At 32.8% G+C, this 21347-nt stretch overlaps 1 protein-coding gene across 1 annotated transcript in view; it reads right to left on the reverse strand.

Moving 5' to 3' along the window:
- Positions 1 to 408: 408 nt before the first annotated feature.
- Positions 409 to 21347, reverse strand: part of LOC110024993 (4-alpha-glucanotransferase DPE1, chloroplastic/amyloplastic) — a 21668-nt gene continuing 729 nt past the window's right edge. Inside the window, exons 2-16 of the mRNA XM_020725214.1 lie at positions 12941 to 13003; positions 12250 to 12338; positions 12077 to 12137; positions 10776 to 10854; positions 2856 to 2992; positions 2618 to 2776; positions 2455 to 2531; positions 2134 to 2273; positions 2009 to 2040; positions 1847 to 1921; positions 1682 to 1754; positions 1480 to 1568; positions 1367 to 1411; positions 1103 to 1255; positions 409 to 777 (exon numbers count right to left, since the gene is read on the reverse strand). Of these exons, the coding sequence (XP_020580873.1) occupies positions 673 to 777; positions 1103 to 1255; positions 1367 to 1411; positions 1480 to 1568; positions 1682 to 1754; positions 1847 to 1921; positions 2009 to 2040; positions 2134 to 2273; positions 2455 to 2531; positions 2618 to 2776; positions 2856 to 2992; positions 10776 to 10854; positions 12077 to 12137; positions 12250 to 12338; positions 12941 to 13003 (1377 nt within the window). The 3' untranslated portion in view covers positions 409 to 672. The remainder of the gene's footprint in view (positions 778 to 1102; positions 1256 to 1366; positions 1412 to 1479; positions 1569 to 1681; positions 1755 to 1846; positions 1922 to 2008; positions 2041 to 2133; positions 2274 to 2454; positions 2532 to 2617; positions 2777 to 2855; positions 2993 to 10775; positions 10855 to 12076; positions 12138 to 12249; positions 12339 to 12940; positions 13004 to 21347) is intronic.

The following is a 21347-nucleotide window of genomic DNA, read 5'->3' on the forward strand; positions in this document are numbered from 1 at the left end:
ATATTTAAATAAATTTTATTTAAATAATATATCATATAACTATAAAATATTTAACAAATTTTTCATTGAACAGCGGACAAACTTGATCCTGAACATATTTGAGTTTTAAGGAAATGTTCAAAGTTATTTATTTATTAATTTGAACAAGCATTATCCGGATTTGAGTAATCATTCAGTTTATTTGACCAGAATATATGAATTTAGTAATGTTACAGTAAGATGGCTGGTTCCAGATGCTGTGCGGTGACTGTTGTCTACTGATCAGTTGACTTTCTACTATTCTTCTTTTAGTTTATGTTCGAAATAAATACTTGTCATTTCAACTTCTACAATAAAAATCAATTAAAAATTAGAATAATTTATCTCATAAATGCTGCAATACAACATGGAAGTTGAAATTCAAATGGAAAAAAACCAGAAGCATCTGAAAACACTGAAAACAATAAGCAATTCACATCAACAGTTCTAGATTTTTTATAACATCTGAAAATTTCCAGTTCTTTATTTATGTTTGCACGACTGCTTTTGCTTTCATTTCTACTGAGAAGGTTAAAACAAGTCTCCCAAGTCACCAAGTGGCTTACAGTTCTCAATCGAAGAAAATGGGAGCACTAGTATTTTATATCCTTATTAAAACCGAAATGATAAACGGTCATATAATCAGATGAAGCTTCAGAGCCTGTTGTACAATGAGAGCATGTCACGAATCCTCTCTGCCTCCGGCTTCAGTTTCTCAAAGCTTAAACCGCTAGGAATTCTCCAGTTCCAGTTTCCCAACTGCAAATATCATTGAAATGGATGATTTTTATACAAATGAGAAGACAAAAAATAAAACTGAACTTCATTGCTAGCACAAACAGTTTTTTTTTAAGTCACATCAAAAATACCACAATTATTATTTATCTTTTTCAAAGTAAAATACATTTTTTCATGCATAAGTTTATGACACCAAGATGTTATATAAGTATAAATATCAAACTTTGGGTGTTAGATATGTAAATACATAAGAATTGTGTGGTATGAATGTAAATTTCCCAAAATTAATTTACTATTGCCTCCAAAGATAAAAGATAAAACGGAAGAGAAAGGATGATTAAGCTACCTGAGTTGCGGGTGTGTTCATCCTAGCTGAGGATCCCAAACCCAGGATGTCTTGCATGGGTATTATAGCTGTTCTAGCAACTGAAGAAATTGCTGCATGAATAAGGGCCCATGAAATGTTGGCCTCTTTGCTCATATGAAGATATTTATGGACCTGAACAAATATTCATTTGTATCACTGAAATCAGATGAAAAGGACATGCATGATCGATCAGAGTAAACAGCCATAGTATAGTTTAAGAAAAACAAAAGTTGACAAACTAACATTATTCTTCTCTTCTTCCTTCAAACATTCCCACCAACCCAAGGCCTGGAAAATACAAATCCTCCATGAACATATAAAATTGCAGGAAAACAAGATTTTCAGATGACACTTACTGTATCATTATCATGAGTTCCAGTATACACAACTTGATCCAGTTCATGGTTATGAGACAAGTGAGGGTTATTTGAGCTGCTGCCAAAAGCTGGAGAACGTGATGTATCAGAAATGCAATTCAACTTCGACTGAAACTATAGTGGGGAGAAATTCATGAAAGAAAATGTGTGCAGTTAATATTAATTTCTAGTGATAAATTACCAAACTGTAGAACAGCCATTCCAGGAGCCCCTATTGATTTCCTCAACTGAATGACATCCTCTGTTATTACACCCTATAAAATAGAAATGGAAGCCGCATCAAAAGTAAAAGAAAATGAAATAAATAGTTTTCGGCATGTAAATATGGGAATTTTCTCACGCATACCAAGTCCTCAGCAATTATATTGATTTTTCCAACGGCTCTGAAAATGGCATCAAAGAAAGCCTTACCTGGTCCTGCCTACTGTCATTTAAACGTACAGGTATGCATTAACCACAAACATTTCCTCAACAAAATAATATAGAGAGAGCTTAATGCCTGGCCTACCTTCCATCTTCCAAACATTGCAATTTTTGCCTCTGCAAGTTATAAATTTTACTATAAATTTCTGATCCTAGATATTTATTTTTTAGCATAGAAATGCATATTGTAATGCTTATAAATGGACTAACCAGAATGAACAGCCCAAAACCCTGCAAATCCGCGGAAGTGATCGATTCGAAATTCATCATATAAATCAAGGGCACGTTTTATTCTCTGTATCCACCATCTATAACCATTATCCTCCATTGCTTTCCAATCATAAAGTGGACTATCAATAATAAAAATATATTATCAGAGAAAGTGCACAAAGACATTACATGGATGCTAAGAATTTGAGTGCAATGAAATGGAAAAATAATTGAAAATAACAAATCAATGACAGTAGATTCATAATGGAGCAACAAATGGTAGATTTGCAAATGGCTCAACAGACGCTTAACAATCCATACCTGCCCCATAGTTGACCTGTTTCACTGAAGGCATCTGGAGGAACACCACTAACCAGGATTGGGAAGCCTTCCCTGTTCTATTATTCAAAAAGAAGGTGAGTAATTTGTCTTCTAATCAAGAAAATAAGACATCATTTTTGTTAAGTAAAATGAAGTTTCCTACCAGTAAAAATGACCTTTTGTTTGCCCATACATCTGCACTATGATGACCAACATAAATTGGCATATCACCTATAATCGTAATTCCCAATTTATGTGCATGACTGCGTATTTTTTTCCACTGCTTCTGGAATAAAAACTGTTGAGCAATAAATGTATAGATCTGCATGGAAAATGAATTCAGATAAATGGAGAATGTTCAACAGTTAGATTTAAAAGAGTACAACTTTTATGGTTCTTACAAAATCCTTATTGCTTTGATGAAACTCTTCCAAGGACCCAAGGTGCCGATTTTTAAGAGAATCAGGCCAGTCATACCATGAAAATGCATTGACACCATGATCAATTGCAGCGAAAAGTGCCGCATCTTCAAGCCAACCTAAAAGGACAAGAAAAACAATGAACAAATGCATAAAGAACCCACTCCGTAACATTTTGCCAAATAATAAAAAAACGTGAAGATAAGCATTCATGATTCATTCAAGTAATTCATGTTTCATCCAATATGCTCAGAAGACAACTTCTAAACATGAAAACAACAACAACAAGCCTTTATTCCACTAAGTGTGGTCGGCTACATGAGTTTTTTTTTCCATTGTGTCTTATTGAGTGTCATATTTTCATTTAATTCTAATAAATTAAGATCATTTTCTATACAACATTCCCAAGTTTTTATAGGTCTACCTCTACATTTCTTAACACAAGTCAAATATAAAACATCTACTCTCCTAACTTGGTCATCAGATGGTCGGCGTTTAATGTGACCAAATCATCTAAGGTTCTCCGATCTTTGTCTACCATCGGATATACTCCAAACCATTTGCATTGTCTCCAAGTGTGAAGCCACTCATCCACGTGAGCACTTTCACCCAAGCCAACAATTAATTTTATGCTTCTCTTTTACAGGCCAATGTTATGTGCCATAAGGCATTTCAGGACTCACCACCATCTTATAAAATTTTCCTTTAGTCTAAACAATACTTTCTTATCACATAATAGGCCTGATACATTCCTCCACTTCAACCATCACTTTGAACAATAGACCCGAGATATCTACAACATTCACTCCTTTTGATAATTTAATTACCCATTGCTACCACAAGAACTGCTACAACTAAAATTATATTTCATATATTCAATTTTAGATCTACTTAAACAAAATCCTTTAGACACTAAGGTTGACCTCCTTAATTCAAGTTTTTTTCCTAAATTCTCTCTAATATTATCCACAAGAAGGATATCATCAACAAAAAACATACAACAAGCTACATCCTCCTAAATGTCTAATAAGAACATCCATAACTAAAGCAAAAAGATATGAGTTTAAAGCCGATCCCTTATTTAATCCAACTGAAATAAAAATTTACTTGGATAATCCTCCTTATATTTGAACACAAGTAATAGTTATAGTATATACATCTTAATAACTTAGTAAAAAGAATATTAACACTTTATTTTTCTAGAATTCTCTAAAGTACTCTTGAAATCTTATCCTAATTTGTTTTCTAAATCAACAAATATCATATGTAGATCCTCTTTACTCTTTTTGTACTTTTCCAACAAACCTCTCAATAAATGTATAACTTCCATAGTCAACTTTCCCAACATGAATCCAAAGTAATTCTGAAATTTTTTTGTATCATGTTGTAACCCATGTTCAAATACTCTCTTATAACTTTAATGTATGACACATTAACTTAATTACCACTATAATTTGTACACTCTTGTGCATCATCTTTATTTTTAAAAATATAAATCAATAAAAAGTAATAATAACTGAATACAAATATGAATCAATAAACATTTTTACTATTCATCAAATATTTATTTAATTTTAAAAATAATATTAAAAATTTTAGTATGCCAAAAAGTTGTTATATCTCTTTTATATTTTCACACTTCTATTAAAATATGATTAGGTCCTACTACTTTTTTGCATTTCATTTTGTTTAAAACCTCATCAACTTCCATTTTACTAGTGCGACGGTAGAAACAAAAAATTTTGTTATTATTTATGATATTAAAAACACTGAAGTTGAGCATATTTTAAAAATCATCTTTAAAAATGCATCAAAATATCTCACTCACCTATGTTGAATAACTTTATCTAATAAAAACATTTGTTGCTTTTCATCCTTAACACACTTTACTTTAACTAAATCTTTATTTTTCTTATATCTTTATTAGGTTGTTTATACATATATTTTTCACTCTCTTTAGTATATACTCTATTATAAATTTAACTAATAATAAAATTTTAGTATCACAAATTATGTTTTTTGACTCCCTATAGACTACCTTATATTTTATACAATTCTCCAAGATTTTAAACAAATTTTTATAACAAAACTTATTTTTTATCTTCTCTTGCACATTATTATTCCAAGATTAACTATTTTTATTCATAATAACTTTTCATTTTGATTCTCCAAGCAAATTGATTTTAAAATCTTGAAACTTACTCATAAAAATAATTTTATTTGTATCTTTTAAATGTTCTATCTAATTCTATGATAGAATAACCAAACATATATGTTAAATTGTTACCCTCGTCAATGAGGTAGGGTGCAAATTCATTTATCTTTCAACCTTTGTTTTCTAAAATTTTAGAATTACTAAAACTGTAGAATTTTGAGAAAAAACTTTCTTATTTTCTCATTAAACAAATAAATAATATATATACAAGTTATGATATCCTTCATACAATGGGAGGAAAATTCAAATCATCATGATTAAAAAAAGTAAAGAAATAAAAAACAATAATGGATAATTAAGGGAAAAGAATTTCTCCTCTCAAATATAATAACAAACGCATGGTTTCCTAAATTGGACATACATAGCAACTCTCCTCCCAAGTTGGGTTGTATGTGTCATACATCCAAAACTTTTTGTTGAGATCACTGAAATGGTGCCGAGGAAGAGTTTTGATAAGAATGTCTGCAATTTGATACTGAGTTGAGATATAGCTTAGCTGAAGAACCCCTCTATTGACCTTATCAGAGATGAAGTGTCTGTCAATCCCTATATGTTTGGCTTGATCATGGTGTATCGGGTTCTTTGAAATACTGATGATTGATTGATTATCACTGAATTTCTTAATGGTGCTTTGGTTTTCCATGTGAAATTCCACCAATAGTTTTTTTAGCCACACCCCTTCACAAATTCCTAGAGCCAGGGTATGATACTCAGGTTCTGCGCTGATTTCTGTCACCGTAGCTTATTTTTTAATTCTCCAAGTAATAAGGTTATCCCATACAAATGAAAAGCAACCTGTGCTAGATGTTCTATTAGCCAGTTCTCCTGCCCAGCTACCATTAGTGTAGATCTCAATGTCAATCCATATCCAAGAGTCATATTTAGGTGCTTAGGATTCATAAGATAGCTTCTAAATGATCTTCATTTGTATCGCTCACACGTTGGCTCACTACACCCACAGAGAAAGCAATGTCGGGTCATTTATATGATAGAAAAATAAGTTCTCTCACAAGTATTTGATTAAAGCCTTTTTCAGCTAGGGCGTTACCCTCTCCTTTTGATGCTCATTGATTGGGATTCATAAGCGTATATGTTGGTTTACATCCCAACATTAAATTTTCTTTGGGATACGATAATGCCTTCTTTCGACCTGACTACTATTGACACAAAATATCTTAAAGGTACCAAGATCTTTGATCTCAAACTCAGATGTCAATAGTCTTCAAGTTTTCTTATGTCATTTTCTATAAGAATTATATCTACATATACGATAAGGATAGTTATCATATCTTCTTGATTTGATTTTACAAATAAAATGTAATCAACTTGACACTAATAGTACCCATTAATAAGAATGGTCTTAGTGAACCTTTAAAACCATGTTTTGGGAGATTGTTTCAACCCATACAATATATTTTTTTAGTTTACACACCAATTGATTGTTGTCTTTTTCTTTAATCCTGGAGGTATCCCAAATATGATATTCTCTCAAACTCTTCCCCTGAATGTTAGATTTAGGGTAATATGATTGGTTTTCAAAGAAGATGACATCCATGGAACTGTAAAATTTTTGTGTTCCTAGATAGTAGCATTTATACCCATTTTTATTTGAAGAATAGCTCAAAATGATGCATTTGATTGACATGGGATCAAGTTTGGTTTGATTAATTTGATGTAGATGAACAAAAACAATGCAAACAAACATTTTTAATGATAAGTTAGAGGTGAATGACTGAATATGTGGGTAGAATTTATGAGGGTGTTGAATGGTTTGTTAATGTTTATCACTCTGTTGGGCATCCTATTTATGAGATAGGTGGATGTGAAATTTGCATCCCCCAGAAGTGTTTGGATGCATCATTAGTGAATATAATTGACTGGGCCACTTTAAGGAGATGAATGTTCTTTCTCTATCACACCATGTTGTTGGGGTGTGTTAACACAAGGGCTTATAAGAATAATGCACTTTTGGATAGATAAGCGCCAAGAGTGGAGTCATATTAGTCATTTGCATTATCAATTTTGAGAATATGAATTTTACTCTGCCATTGGGTAGGGATCATATTGCCGAAGGTTTCAAATATGTTAATGGTTTCAGATTTTTACTTCAAGAGAAAAGTCCAAGTGGTTCTAGTGTGATCATCAATGAAGGTGAGAAATCACTTAGCCCCATTTGTATTTTTTTTATTTTTGAGGGCCTCCAAATATCATTATGAACCATAACGAAGGAATGTGTTGGTTGTATTTCAGGCTTGGGTACACTTGTAGATTATGTTTAGCAAGTCGACAAGTTTCACGCTGATAAGAACTAGACTTTTTACTGATAAATAAATGAAAATATATTGAAGTTAGGATGTACAAGAAAAAATGCATAAAATAACTTCATTCTCATGAGAAACAGACTCAGAGACAAGATTTGACTCAAAGGATTGTGAATGATGAAATGATTCTTTTGAAGTGAGAGTCTTAGCGAGCAAATAAAGTACATGATACATATCAACACTGTTAATCACCTTCTTCGAATATGTCACCTGAAATTCACAAAAATTAGGGTAGAATTTCATAACACAACTCATGTCATGAGTGAATTTACTAATAAACAATAAATTACAGTGAAATTTAGAAATATAAAACACATTAAAGAATAAGATCATTTATGAGTTTCACACTTCATCTTCCTTTCATAAATGAGATGGAGTCATCTACAACTCTAAATGCAACATGGTGTTTGCAAGAATGGAATGAATGGAAAGTAGTGATCACCTGTCATGTGAGCAGATACGCCGGAGTCTACTATCCAATGCTAATTTTTCATGTTGAGAGCAACAAGAGCAAATTTAATACTACATTAATGTGCTAGAAACTTGGTTAGAAGACTTAGAATATTGTCCCAGAACTTTTTGGAGAGCTTCAAGTTGTTCCTTGTTGAATGAACTATTTTCACGAGACTTGTCCTCCGTTGATGTTGTGTTTGCTTTATTTTCCTCATCACCTTTGACTTTATTGGGCTTCCAATCTGTAGGTTTTTCACAAATCTTCCAACACTTCTCCTTTAAAGGAGCAAACTTTTTGCAATGTTCACACCACAATATATTCCTCTTTGATTTGTGAGTGCATAAAACTAAGTTACCAGTATTTGATGTACAATGATTGCCTACCATCATGGTTTTCTTCTTATTCTATTCCCCGTGTACTTCAACCAAGGCTTCATGAATTGAGGGAAGAATTTTGGTTCCTATGATTCTTCTTTGACTTCATCTAGTTCCATGTTGAGTCTTAGAAGAAACTTGATAGTTCTCTTCAGTTCAACAATGATTTTTTTTTAAGTACAGAGTCTTTTGAGTATCTCCATGTGTATGTTTCATACATATATAGTTGAAGCTAATAGTTTGAGAGAGTATTGAAATATTGAGTAGAATTCAATTCACTCTGTCACAGGTCATGAAATCTAGTTTCAATGTCAAATACTTCAGAGATATTGTCACACTTGAATATATTTCCCTTGCGGCATCCCTATTTCCTTTATCGTTTTGTATAAGACTAAGTTTTCTCCAATTTCCATGGTGTCATGGCATGATCATGTTATCTTCAATCTTCCATGTCTGATGTTTAGGATCGGTAATTTCTAGTGCAGTATTTTCTTCGGTGTGATGATCATCTTTTACCACAGATGTACATGAGCACAAATTAATATCATTAGAGGAAATTGTTGTCCGATAGATTGTGATTAGAAATGTAAGAATAGAATTCAGATGTTGCAGAACCAAACATCTTAGGTTCAGGTTAAGATGTAACTTTTAAAGAGGAAGTAGTTTTCTTGCCGCATTTGGTCATCATCTGGATTTCCACTAGAGAAAAAGACACTGCCATCAACACAACATTTCCACTAGAAAAAAGAAAATGTCTGTTGTCGACACAAAAGAGAGAAAATGTCTGTCGCCGACATATGATTTCCGCCATAGAGAATAAAGTCAGACCTGATTGTGGCATGCAATAGGTCTTGGATATCCACTAGAAAAGAAAATTTTGGCGGTAGAGAGCGCATGATTTATGCTACAGATCCAAAGGCAGATAATCAAATTATGATTACACTAGCGAGAGAAAATCATGTGTTTGTAACTTGCTCTGTATGAAAGCAACGGAAGTCGCAACCTCATGTGCGCTTGCAGGAGACAAAGATGCAAAAATCTGGAGGGAGGGAGTTGCTAGCGCACTTGCGGGAAGCAAAGCCGCCGAAATTTGCAAGAGGTAGCGAAATTCTACGGGCACTTGGCTAGCGGTTGCGATGCGTCAGGCATAGGGAAGCTTGCAGACTGCAAGGAGTATTCCGACGACTGAAGGAGATCTAGAGTTTCTTGCCTAGCTTTGACACCATGTGGAATTTGGAAGAAAAAACTCATCAAACAAATAACAAATATATATAAAACTTAAACTAACCCTAATACAATGGGAGGGAAATTCAAATCATCATGATTAAATAAAAGGAAAGAAATAAAAAAAAACTATGAATAATTAAGAGAATAATTTTTCTCCCTCAAATATAATAGCATAATCATCGTTTTTGAAACCAGATATGCACTCAACACTCTCAATGAATAAATGTGAAATAAAACACTCCGCGCATACACTCAAAATGGTATTTATACAGTAAAATGATCATCATCTAAAAAAAAATTGTTTTCAGCTTCATTCATCTTTCAATGAACTTAATAAATAAGGAAAAGTTCTTTTGGGTGAGCTAATTAAACCCTTGCAAGCCCACAACAACTTGGAACATGCCAACATCTCTTCCTTCAAAATGCTAGGAAGAGAGCGTGAACCATAGGATTGATCGCCATGAGATATTAGGCCTGGTGGAATGAGTGCAATCTCTTATATGTTGAGACTAAGATGTGGTAAGTTAGTGGAAACGAGAAAATGGGTTTGTTCAGGACATATTTTAGATAGTTTTGTGTAAAGGCAGATAGTTGTTAAAGAATGTTGAGGTTATTATGTATAATAATGACTTTATAAATATAAAAAAAATTATATCATTATATGTACACATGGCATTTTAAGTGGTTAGAAGTAAATAACCACCTAGCATAAGACTCTTTTTATGTGTGCATACAAGCATGGATGCACAACTCAAACTTCTTGTAGTCTAGCTTTTTTTTTTTACCAAAAAGGTGACATAAATGCTCGGTTTGTCATATGAAATGACTGAAAGGGAAACATGAAAACAAAAATAGAAATGTACTTAAAACCTCTATGATTGGAGAAATATTTGCGCACGGAAAACATACGCAGAGTTACGTACATTTTAAGTTATTTGGAGGGTACAATTAGGTTACACTTAAGTTATACCCCTTTGTAATTCTTCAAGAAACCTAAATGTAACCTAACTATACCCTCCGAATAACCTAAAATGTATGCAACTCTGCGTACGTTTTCCGTACGCAAATATTTCTCCTATGATTGTGCCCATATCACAAACAACAATACAAAAAAGAAAAAAAAAAGCTCTTACAAGATAAACATGATGAACGAATATATGGACAATATAATAGAGGTTTCCATGTTAGATCTCCTATCCATCTATTTAAGCAATCAACAGATTTAAATGATGGACAAAAGAGTTCATCATTAAACAAGTTCAAGAGATGCATGGCTTGCTTTGAGAAAGAGTGAAGGTATGATATACATACATGAGATTTTAGGATCTTTGCAAAAACTCTCAAACTGGAGCTTGAGATCCCCATGACTTAGCGTGAGCCTCTTAGCTGCCTAAATTCTATGAGATTAGCCAACATGTCGATATAATGAATCTCTAAAAAAAGAATTTAATGTGAACAAATTATCTAGGATTAACTATCACATAGTTTGTGCAACAGAAGATATCGCAAGGTCTAAAATAGCAAAGCTTCTATTGGAAGATATAAAATAATCTCAATCCAAAAAGATGCCTATTTAAGAAAAAATTATAGGATGTGACTTCCAGAGTTTTCAATTATACAACTTCAATGCTTAAAAGTAGCCACTACAATAATTGATTAAGAATGCAGAAGATTTTAAATCACTTACAAGAGGAATTTAGAACTACTCCAGCTTAATAAACTGTGTATCTTGGCAATCACATCTCCAATCAAAAGCAACTCAAAAAGTATGATGCCAATTACAATCCTTTAGGAAAGCTTTCTTTTATAGATCCCATTTGAAGGAAAAGATAGCCAAACATGTACCCTTTCTCCTTCCTCAAAATCTCATCTTAAGTTAAATAAACTGAAATTTTTTATAATGAGGCTATTATGATAACTCATTAAGAAACAATCAAAATGTAAAAGGACACGGGAAAAATATAGGAATTGTGCTGCACTTAGCCAGTCTGGAGTGAAAGCTCAAATAGAAATTGTACAGCACAGTATATATATATATATATATATAGCATCACCCATGCGTGTCGGGTCTTGTACAACACAACTTAATCATCCAATATTCATGAGTTCAAGGTATGAAAGAAGCAACAACAAAAGCAAATGAACCTCGATGAAGAGATGGGCATCTCAAGCTTCAATTAAGCGATTGATTGGTGAAAGCAAAAATAAGGGAAAGACATTTGGGATGATGCAAAAGATCACACCTACAAACTCAAAGCCTTGACAAACACTAAATGAAATTTAACATAAAGCCAAGAAAAATAATCTTCACCAACATACTGGCCACGTATAAGATTATGATTTTACCATTGTTGACAACAAAAAGTATGAACAGAAACAACTTGCGACTTCAGAAAACATGCACTTACATGTAAATCATTAGGATGACACTTTGACTGATCAACCATATTAGAAAATGAATTTTAGTTAAAGATTCAATTTCAACACTATCACAAAGTCTAAGTACAAGTCTATGAATAATACAAAGAAAGCAATCAAGCTAAATAAATAATGCAAATCCTATCCCTTGCATTGGATACTGAAATAGCTTAATGAATTTTACAAGTACTAACCTTAGCAATTAAAGGATCTTTTAAATTTGCGACAGTTGCAAACTGAACCTTTTCCAAATCCCTTAAATTATGTAATGCCAACATTCGTATGTTAGATAAAACAAAGACCAAGCGGCATAAAAATGAATGCCAATCTAATTATAACTGCAAAAACAAGATATGCTTAAGCTCACATGGGGTCTGGAAGTTCATCCTTCATAAGCAAACCATCTTTGACAAGCTCTTCAAGTGAGATAAGAAGAGTGTTTCCACAATTTGCATCCTATAAAAAATCATCAAAAGATCACCAAACTTTAAAATGGAAATGCTAGAGTAGAAAAATATAACATGTATTGAAATGTCATTCCAGTAAATTTGACAAAGCAGCCCTCTTTTATTTATTATTATTTAAAAAAAAATAAATACATTAAGTGAAAAGCAATCTTTTTTGTGTTACAGAAATTACTAGTAGTAAAACTTCCTCATGACATGGTTTAAAATGCATATTATTTACCCAGATTTTGTACCATCAAATGGCTAACATTTTAAGGATACATATATTGTCTATGAACAATAATTTTCATTTCACTTGAGTATTTAAAGGATATGAGAAAAGCAACACATAAAACGCCTCAAGTAGCAGCATAGCATCTAATCAGATGAGCTGAAAATTCAAATAAGTAAAATAAGTGCCAGTGGAATATTTACTTCAACAAAACAAGAAAGCAAAATTACAACGCGCTAATAAACTCTAAACTACAAAAGATGCCTCATTGATCTAAAACTGATAATTTTCAGCAATCCTAATGAGAGATTAACTAAACATCACCAGTAGAAGATAATTAATTCAATGAAGGATATTCCATGTAAGAACAGAAAAGTTACCTGACCAGCATAAGGTGATCCATCTTCATTGGACTTCCTCCCTGGAGGAACAAGGGGTAAAACCTACAGAAAAGCAAGACAAAAGTAATCTCACAAAAAGTTCAAATTATTCTATGATCCGTGGTTGGAACCTGTCTCCCACAATAGAGGCAAGAGCTCAAGTGCATTAACTTCTAATTTCTAACATTTGTGAACAAATTCACTCAAAATGCCCCCCAAAAAAAAAACCAAGTTTCAATGTCATTCTCACAACCAAATCACTTGAAAGTAACTAAGATAACTCTAAAATCTCAATGGTCATTTAACTTCAGTAATGTCAGTAGATTAAAATATCGGCTCATTAGATTGTTTAGAGATAGAAACCATGTTTAAGAAAAAAAATGATAATTTCATAATCACTCCTTTTATACGTGAAAATAAAACCATCACATATTTATAACAGTTTTAATGGTGCTCAATCCATATCGACTTCCTTAAACAAAAAAAAATCAAAAGCTTATGAAACAAAAAAGGAATCAGCAGTGCAAGACAAATATCCTAATCTGCATATATAAAAAAAACCATACATATAAAAATACAAGACAACCTTTTTTTTGTTGTTCTATTTAACTAAAAAGAGATACAGAAACAATAAGACGGTACATAAACTACAAATGGCTCATAAAAATCAAAGACCTGTCTTCTAACTCTAGAAGACAGCAATAAAAGTAAAGATAACAATAAAAGTAATTATTTTTCACAAGAATAAGAACAGCTTGGGGTTACAACTCAACACTTCCTCACCATAACTCTCATAATCCCTAAGTGTTTTTTTTTTTATAAAGGAGGAATAGGGCATACAAGTAAAAAAAGTCAAAAAACAAAATTACCACTAATTAAACAGAAGCAATAAATATAATAATCTTCAGCTCATCTCTTACTTTCGGATAAGTGAGAGATGACCAAATGATCTCCAAACTTCAAACAGCTGCACCAAGATGATTGTCTTCGCACTCCTCCTCCCAAAGGGATCAAGCCTCACATAGCGTAGTTCTTCAAAATGTCCTCCTTAGCAATCAGTTCTTAGCTTGGATGTTCACCAAACTCCTACAATAGGTGAATTTCTAGACTTGTAGTATCTTCAAGAGCATGTCTGTTGGATTCTACTTCGTATCTCTCTTCTTCAATAAAATATTGTTTTCTTCAATCAAGTCTTGAACAAAGTAGTGTCTCACATCAATGGGCCTGGTACAAGCATGATGAACTGGATTTGTAACCAAGAAATCACACACTTTTTATCACAGAACATCGTCAGAGACTCATGTTTTTAAAGTTTGGAGTTAACCAATAGGCCCTGCATCAACAAAATATTCTCTTCTTTTATTGCCTCCACGACTGTCATGTAACCAGCCTCCGTAGTAGGCAAAGCAACAGTAGCTTGAAGAAATGACCTCCAACTGTTTGGACCTTCTGTCAATGTCAATAAATATCCCGTCGGGGATCTTTGTCTATCCATATCACTTGCATAGTCTGAGTCAGTGTAGCCTACTAAAAAATTTGCAATAGATGACTGCATCTCAAACACCAAGCCAACATCAATTATACCCTTCAGATAGCTCAGAATACTCTTCACAGTCTGCCAATAACTCTTTGGATCATGCACAAACCTACTCACAACACCAACTACTAGTGCAATGTTTGGTTTAGTACAAATTATGACATACATCAGATTGTCTACTGCACTAACATAAACAATCAATCACATATCTTTCTGTTTCTGATCATCTTTAGAACGCTGATCTGAACTCAAATGAAAGTGAGATGCAATGGGTAGACTCACCACCATGCTCCAGTCATCAACCCCAAATTTCTTCAACATCTTCTAAACAGAAGCTCCTTGTGAAAGCCTTTCCAACAGTCTTGTTCCTTAAAATCTTCATGCCAAGAATTCTGCGAGCTTCACCTAACTCCTTCATTTTGAAATATTTAGATAGTTGATTCTTGATACACCCCTAGTGTGTGTTGTTTTTCTGCGTGTTTTATGTCAATTTAAATCCCTGTAACAGTGCCACAAACTTGACATGTCCCGAAATTACGCAGTAATTTAAATTTAAAAAATATGACCAAATTCTTGATGCACCCCTAGTGTTTATTGTTTTTCCTGCGTGTTTTATGTCAATTTAAATCCCCTGTAACAGTGCAAAAAACTTGACATGTCCCTAAATTACGCAGTAATTTAACTTAACAAAATATGACCAAAATCTTGACCCAATTTATATTAAGTAGTTAAAATCAAAATGTTATAAAATATATAAAATAGTGCATACACTAGTGGTTCTACGCAAGTAATATAGAGTTTTCCTTAAAAGCCCCAATATCAATCCTATGAAGAAGCGAGCTAAGAGGTCCTTAGTCAAATTCTAGTCTACTACTATTAGTCCTTAGTTTGGAAGATCGATTTAAGTGGTTTTTTTAACAAGTATTCCTAAATGTAAGTCTTAAGTTTAAAACAACTAATAACTATTCCTAAATGAAAATATTAATTCTAAAGATAATCTTTTTTGGATGAATTGACTTGGAGAATTTTGAGATATTAAAAACTGTTATTCTTATGTAATGAATTGAATAACGAAAAGAATGAGATACATTAAATATTGTTTGCGACAAATATGAATAATTTTAATTTCCTACCCTTAGTCAAGTATTATAGAGAATTGTTGGCGAATCTAAGGTTTAGTTTCTAAATCCGTGGTTAAGCTAGGAGGATACTGAGTCTCACTCCAGAGCTTCCACTTCTCTTCTCTTGAAGGCTAACTCTCGCTTTAGTTCTTAAACACTAAAACCAAATTAAGGATTTTGGTCTGTCATTATAGAATTTCCAATTTTTCGCCCAGTAATATATATATTTCCCTATTTATTTGCACTCAACCCTCATGAACTTGACCAATCATGGAATTTGAATGTGGTTCCACTTTGTTGAGAATTACACCGCCCTCTCGAGTCTTAATGCAATTATAATGAATTTTAATACTACAACAAACCCTTATTGTAATGTAAAAGAAGTGCAAGTAAAAACCATCACATTTACAATCAAAACTTTTTCTAGAATGCATCCCAATATCCTAAACATGAATCCTACTCATTACAAAAGAAAAATACAAGAAAAATAATGACATAATCTTCCCATATCACTCTTTTCCTAATAAAAAGAAAGAGTAAGAAAGATACAAAACACAAAGAGAACACAACGAAAAACTTCTTTTCATCAAAGCAAATATGTTAGATAAGTGTTTACAAAATCATAAGATAATGAAGAACACAATACTTAGTTTTTTTCCCTTGAAAGAAAAACAAAAATCTCTCCCACAAAGTCTCCCGTTGATCTATGCAATGCTAGCAAATCTCCTTACAGATTCTCTCAAAATCCCTCTTCAATCTCTCCAAAAAGATAGAAATCTACATTTCTACTCATATTCTAAGATCTATAAACATTCTCTACATTTTTCCACGCTCACACACTTTTTCTGACATAAAATCACTCTATTAAAGTGTAGGGATGAATTTCCCAAGAGATGTCTTAAGTAACATTCCAAAAATCGTTCAAATTCAATGTAGATGGGCAGATAATCATCTCTGGTGCCGTTGGCGCCGTTTCTCTTCGTTCTCAGGACTCTGGAGCCGTCGGCGCCATACTGCAGCAGTTTCACCGTTTTGCTCCGTTTTAACTCCGTTTCACTCTATTTTAGTTGCGTTGCATTCCGAATAAATAGACCTACAAAATAAGAATGAAAACAACATTTCTTTAAAGTGTAATTTCATTTAAAAATGTGTGAGAAATGTAGATGAGATTAAGCATAGAAAGCTATATCGAAATGTGTTAAGTCAGAATTTTCTTTCTTGCTCATTTTTATTCCAAATTGCACCATTTTGCTTCATTTTCTCCAAAAGTTCATTTCTTGTACCCGAAACCAAAAATATGTAAAATACATTTCTTTAAAGTATAATATCATTAAAAATCATTAAAATTGAGCATAAAATATATATGAAAAATTAGGTAATTTTTAGGCGTATCAAAATCCCCCAAACTTAAATGTTACTTATAATCGAGTAACACTTTTACTACATAAAAATATGACTTATGGTACAGAGTTTAACTTCTAAATTTCTATAATTTTGTCTACTAAATATAATAACACAACTTATGAAAAATTTTTAACAACTTAAGTCAAAACTAAAAGTGTAAGAATACTTGCTAATCAAGTTTAAGATTTTTTATTCTCTATTCATTTCAAAAAAATTACAATTTGTCATATTAAAGTTACTTAGAATATTCATATGAAAAATAACTTCATAAGATATTTGTTAGTAAGGATGCTAATACTCAAACTCAAGTTTAGAAAATGTAACAAAACCTTCTTCCTCAAGTTAATTCAAGTGAAGCCAAATTTTTATTAGGCATCTCCTCAAGCTTCTTTTCACATAATTTTCTTTTCTTTTCCTTTTCTTTTTCTTTTTCTTTTCTTTTGCTTTTAGCTTTTCTTTTTTCTTTTCTTTCAAGATCATTTTCAATCATTTCTTTTTTTTTTCTTTTTCATGTGAGGATTACTATATCTAGATAGTCTTTAATGATTTTGAACTTCACTATCTACTTCTTAAAGTTAAAAACTTTTCACATTCCTTCAATTTATAAATTCATATTAGCTCTAAGGATTACTATATCTGGATAACATTTAATGATTTTGCAACTAATCATGTCTTGTACCGCAAATCAGTTTCATGAGATTCTTCCTTCTTTGCATACATTCATTTGCACCCGATGACTTTCATTCCCAGAGGAAGCCTTACAAAACTCTAAGTACCATTCTTCCAAATAAACTCCATCTCTTCATCCATTGTCGCTCTCCAAAGATCACAGTATGGGCTCTACACCGCTTCTTTGTAGTGACAAAAAATTTATACCTCTGGGACTAAAAGTGCAAATGCAATGTGATCTCTCAACCAAGTTGGTTTTAGGACATTCCGACGCCTGGTTCTGCTCCTATCAATAGAGAATCTCATATTCAACATCTTCTTCCACCTCCTAAGCATTATCAACAGCTACCACTCGAGCTGCAACTAACTCAAATATCTGAGTCGGAGTGGATGAAATCTGTGGAATAAATGAAGTTGCATCAAACTTCAACTTCTGTTGCATATCTGTGCTCCCAGAAGAACTCTCCACCTGCTTTAAGTCCCGATTTTTCAACAAGTTTACCTCGTCGAATGTAACATCCATGCTAATGACAATCTTCTTTTCTGACTGATCATACAACTTGAAGCCCTTGACTTAACGCCTGAAGCCAATGAAGATCACCTTCTTTGCTCATGGTTCAAGTTTATCTTTTTGCACGTGATAGTAAGTTGAACACCAAAGCACTCTCATGTGCTCATAATCTTTAGCAGAATGCCCTAACCACATTTCTTTTGGGTTCTTGTTCCCAATAGTTGCAGAAGGTAAACGGTTCACCAAGTGACAAACATATTCTATGACATCGACCTAATAGATTATATCTAACCCAAAATTGAATAACATACACGAAACTTTCTCTATCAAAGTCCAGTTAATCCTCTTTATCACCCCGTTCTATTGTGGTGTCTAACGAATAGTGAAGTGGTAATATATCTTAGTTTTTTAACATTCTTGCAAGAATGCATCTGAAGTGTATTCACCTTCATTGTCTGATCCGATAAAACAGATCTTATTACAAGTCTAAGTTTCAATCTACTTCTTTCAAATTATGAAAAATCTCCAGCACTTTGCTTTTGCGCCTCATGGTGTATATCCAAACATATCTGAAGTAATCATCAATAAAAAAGAAAATATCTCCACCTGTTGAATAATGTTGTTTTCATTAGGCCTCAAGCATTTGTGTGAACATACTTTAAAACATTTTTTTTATATTGTGGATGACAGTCATAAAAGTTATTTGTGTTTTTTTGTCTAATACACAATATTCACGAAAATCAAGCTTGCAGGTGCTTACTCTTTTGATCAATTCTTTCTTCACCAAAGCCTATAATGAAGCATCTCTAGCATGATTTGGCTGCATATACTACAACATGGTGGCGTCAGAAGAATTATCAGCAATAGCAGTCGTTCCAATCATTGTACTACCCTGAAGATAGTAAAGATTATAATTCTGAACTTCATAAAAACCACTGTCCCACAATATATATTCAGAAATACTACCTCAATAACTACTTTGTAGCCCTTGAACTCTAAAGCCTCATTGACAGCAAATTTTTTTCATGTCTTAAACATGTTTCACATCGGTGAGCTCACTCACAGTACTATCATACATTCTAATAAAGATACTCCATATACCAATACTACGACAAACTTAATTGTTACTCATAGCCACTGCACCACTATCTAACTCAATGTACATACAAAACCATCCGGATTAATATGATAGATAGCACATGTATCCAAAATCCAGCATGAATTATCTGTAAATAAACTATGAGAAACTGCATATAACAATACATCTAAATCCGTCTCATCACATTTTTCCATAATGAAATCGCCTTTCGCATCAGATGCAACTTATTCTCCCTTCTTTTTTAGCTTTGGACAATCTTTCTTCTAATTGTCAATTTCTAAACAGAAAACACACTTATTTTTTCCGAAGGCTACGCCCACAAGTTTTGCCCAGCTTTTGAGAGGTGTTGTCAGTATCACCTTTCTTTGACCAATTCTACTTCTCCTCTCAAATCTGTCACATTGGAGTGTAAGTGTTTTAGCTGATTCCATCTTTACAGACTCCTTGTCCCTTCGACGGAACTCATAATTCAATAGTATCGTAGTCACTTTGCATAATTCAAGATCTCTTTATCATGAATGAGTGTAATAGCGAAAGTTTTGTTCATCCAGAAGCAAATTCAACAAAAGAAGCGTCTTGTCTTCAACTTTAATCTTCTCATCTAAATTTAACAGGTTTGTCAACAACATAGTGAAGTCATTTAAGTGTTCATCAATAGTGACCCTCCGTTTCATCTGAAATCGGTAGAGTCAACGTCTCATATGAAGATGGTTCTCCACGCTCTTCATGAGATATTTTTCTTTAGCATCCTCCACAAGTTTCCTGCAAAAGTCCCCATCGTCACCTCATATTCGATCTCTTGGATCAAGCAATTTCGGATTAAGTCATAAACACTTTTGTTCATCTTCAATCAATCACTCTGACATTTTTTCAAGACATTCCTCACTATTAAAAATTCCTTCAGATTCAAAGAACACGTCACATTCATCACCTTGCATCGCCACATGTCAAAGTTTCATTTATCATCAAATTTCATCACATCAATTTTAATGAAATGTGTAAACACCTTATGAATCGACATTTTTACCGTCATAATAGGCTTTGAAAAACTCAAGAGTCATACTATACTTCATGGCTCTCACTGTTGGATTTTTTTTCCCAAAAGAATTCCTTTAACAAAATACCTAAAAAAGAAAGAAGAAAAATAAACAAAAAAGATCATCTGAAAAAAAATAATAATTTCAAAAAATATAAAGTTTCCCCTTTTTTTTTCTCTACATTTTATTTTTTTTCCTAAAATTACTTTGTCTAAGAAAATTCCTTTTTATGTTTTCGAAATTCCTTTCCAGAAAATTGGTTCTTTTTTGTGTTTTCATCCCAGAAAATGCTTTTAAAAAACTTGGCCGGCTTCGCTGTTATTGGTTCTGTTTTCATCCCAGAAAATACTTTTTCCTGTTTCTGTCTTACTCAACGCTGTTAGTGGTTCTTTTTTTCTGTTTCATCCCAGAAAATCCTTTTTAAGAAACTTCCCTTTTAAACCAAACTTTTGCTTTCGCCGAAGTCCAAAAGGAAAAAGTAAATGGAATATTCCGCCAGTGTAAATGAATTCGTTGCCAAAAACTATGACAATGTCGGATTTGTTGTGGTCAACGTCGAATATCAATACGATCACGAATTTGAAACTCTGGTATCAACTATTATGTGAAAATAATGTAACAGGTAGAAATTCACTTGACAACAATTAAGCACAAAAGATTTATAATGATTTGGTGTTAAATTGATTTGCCTATATTCACAGAGAAAAAGATTCTACCAGTACCGAAAAGAAGAAACAAAAATAATATGGGACTCAACACTTCCTCATCATAATTCTTATAAGCCCTAAGGTTTTTTCAAAAGATAAAATTATTCCTAATTAAATAAAAGTTATATCCGTGTCCTGTTGGTTGGCGAGGTTCACTATAAGTCCCCTCAGATCACGGGTTCGATCTCCAGTGACGCTGGGTTCTCAGATATTTAGGCACATAACGTGAGTTTCATCATAGGACCCAGCGCATGAAAAATTGATATTTGGGTCTCTGCCAAATACCGATTTCCTTTAAAAAGAATATATATATATATGCTGG

Source organism: Phalaenopsis equestris, unplaced genomic scaffold (assembly GCF_001263595.1).
Source record: "Phalaenopsis equestris unplaced genomic scaffold, ASM126359v1 Scaffold000287, whole genome shotgun sequence".
In the NCBI taxonomy this organism is placed as follows: Eukaryota; Viridiplantae; Streptophyta; class Magnoliopsida; order Asparagales; family Orchidaceae; genus Phalaenopsis; species Phalaenopsis equestris.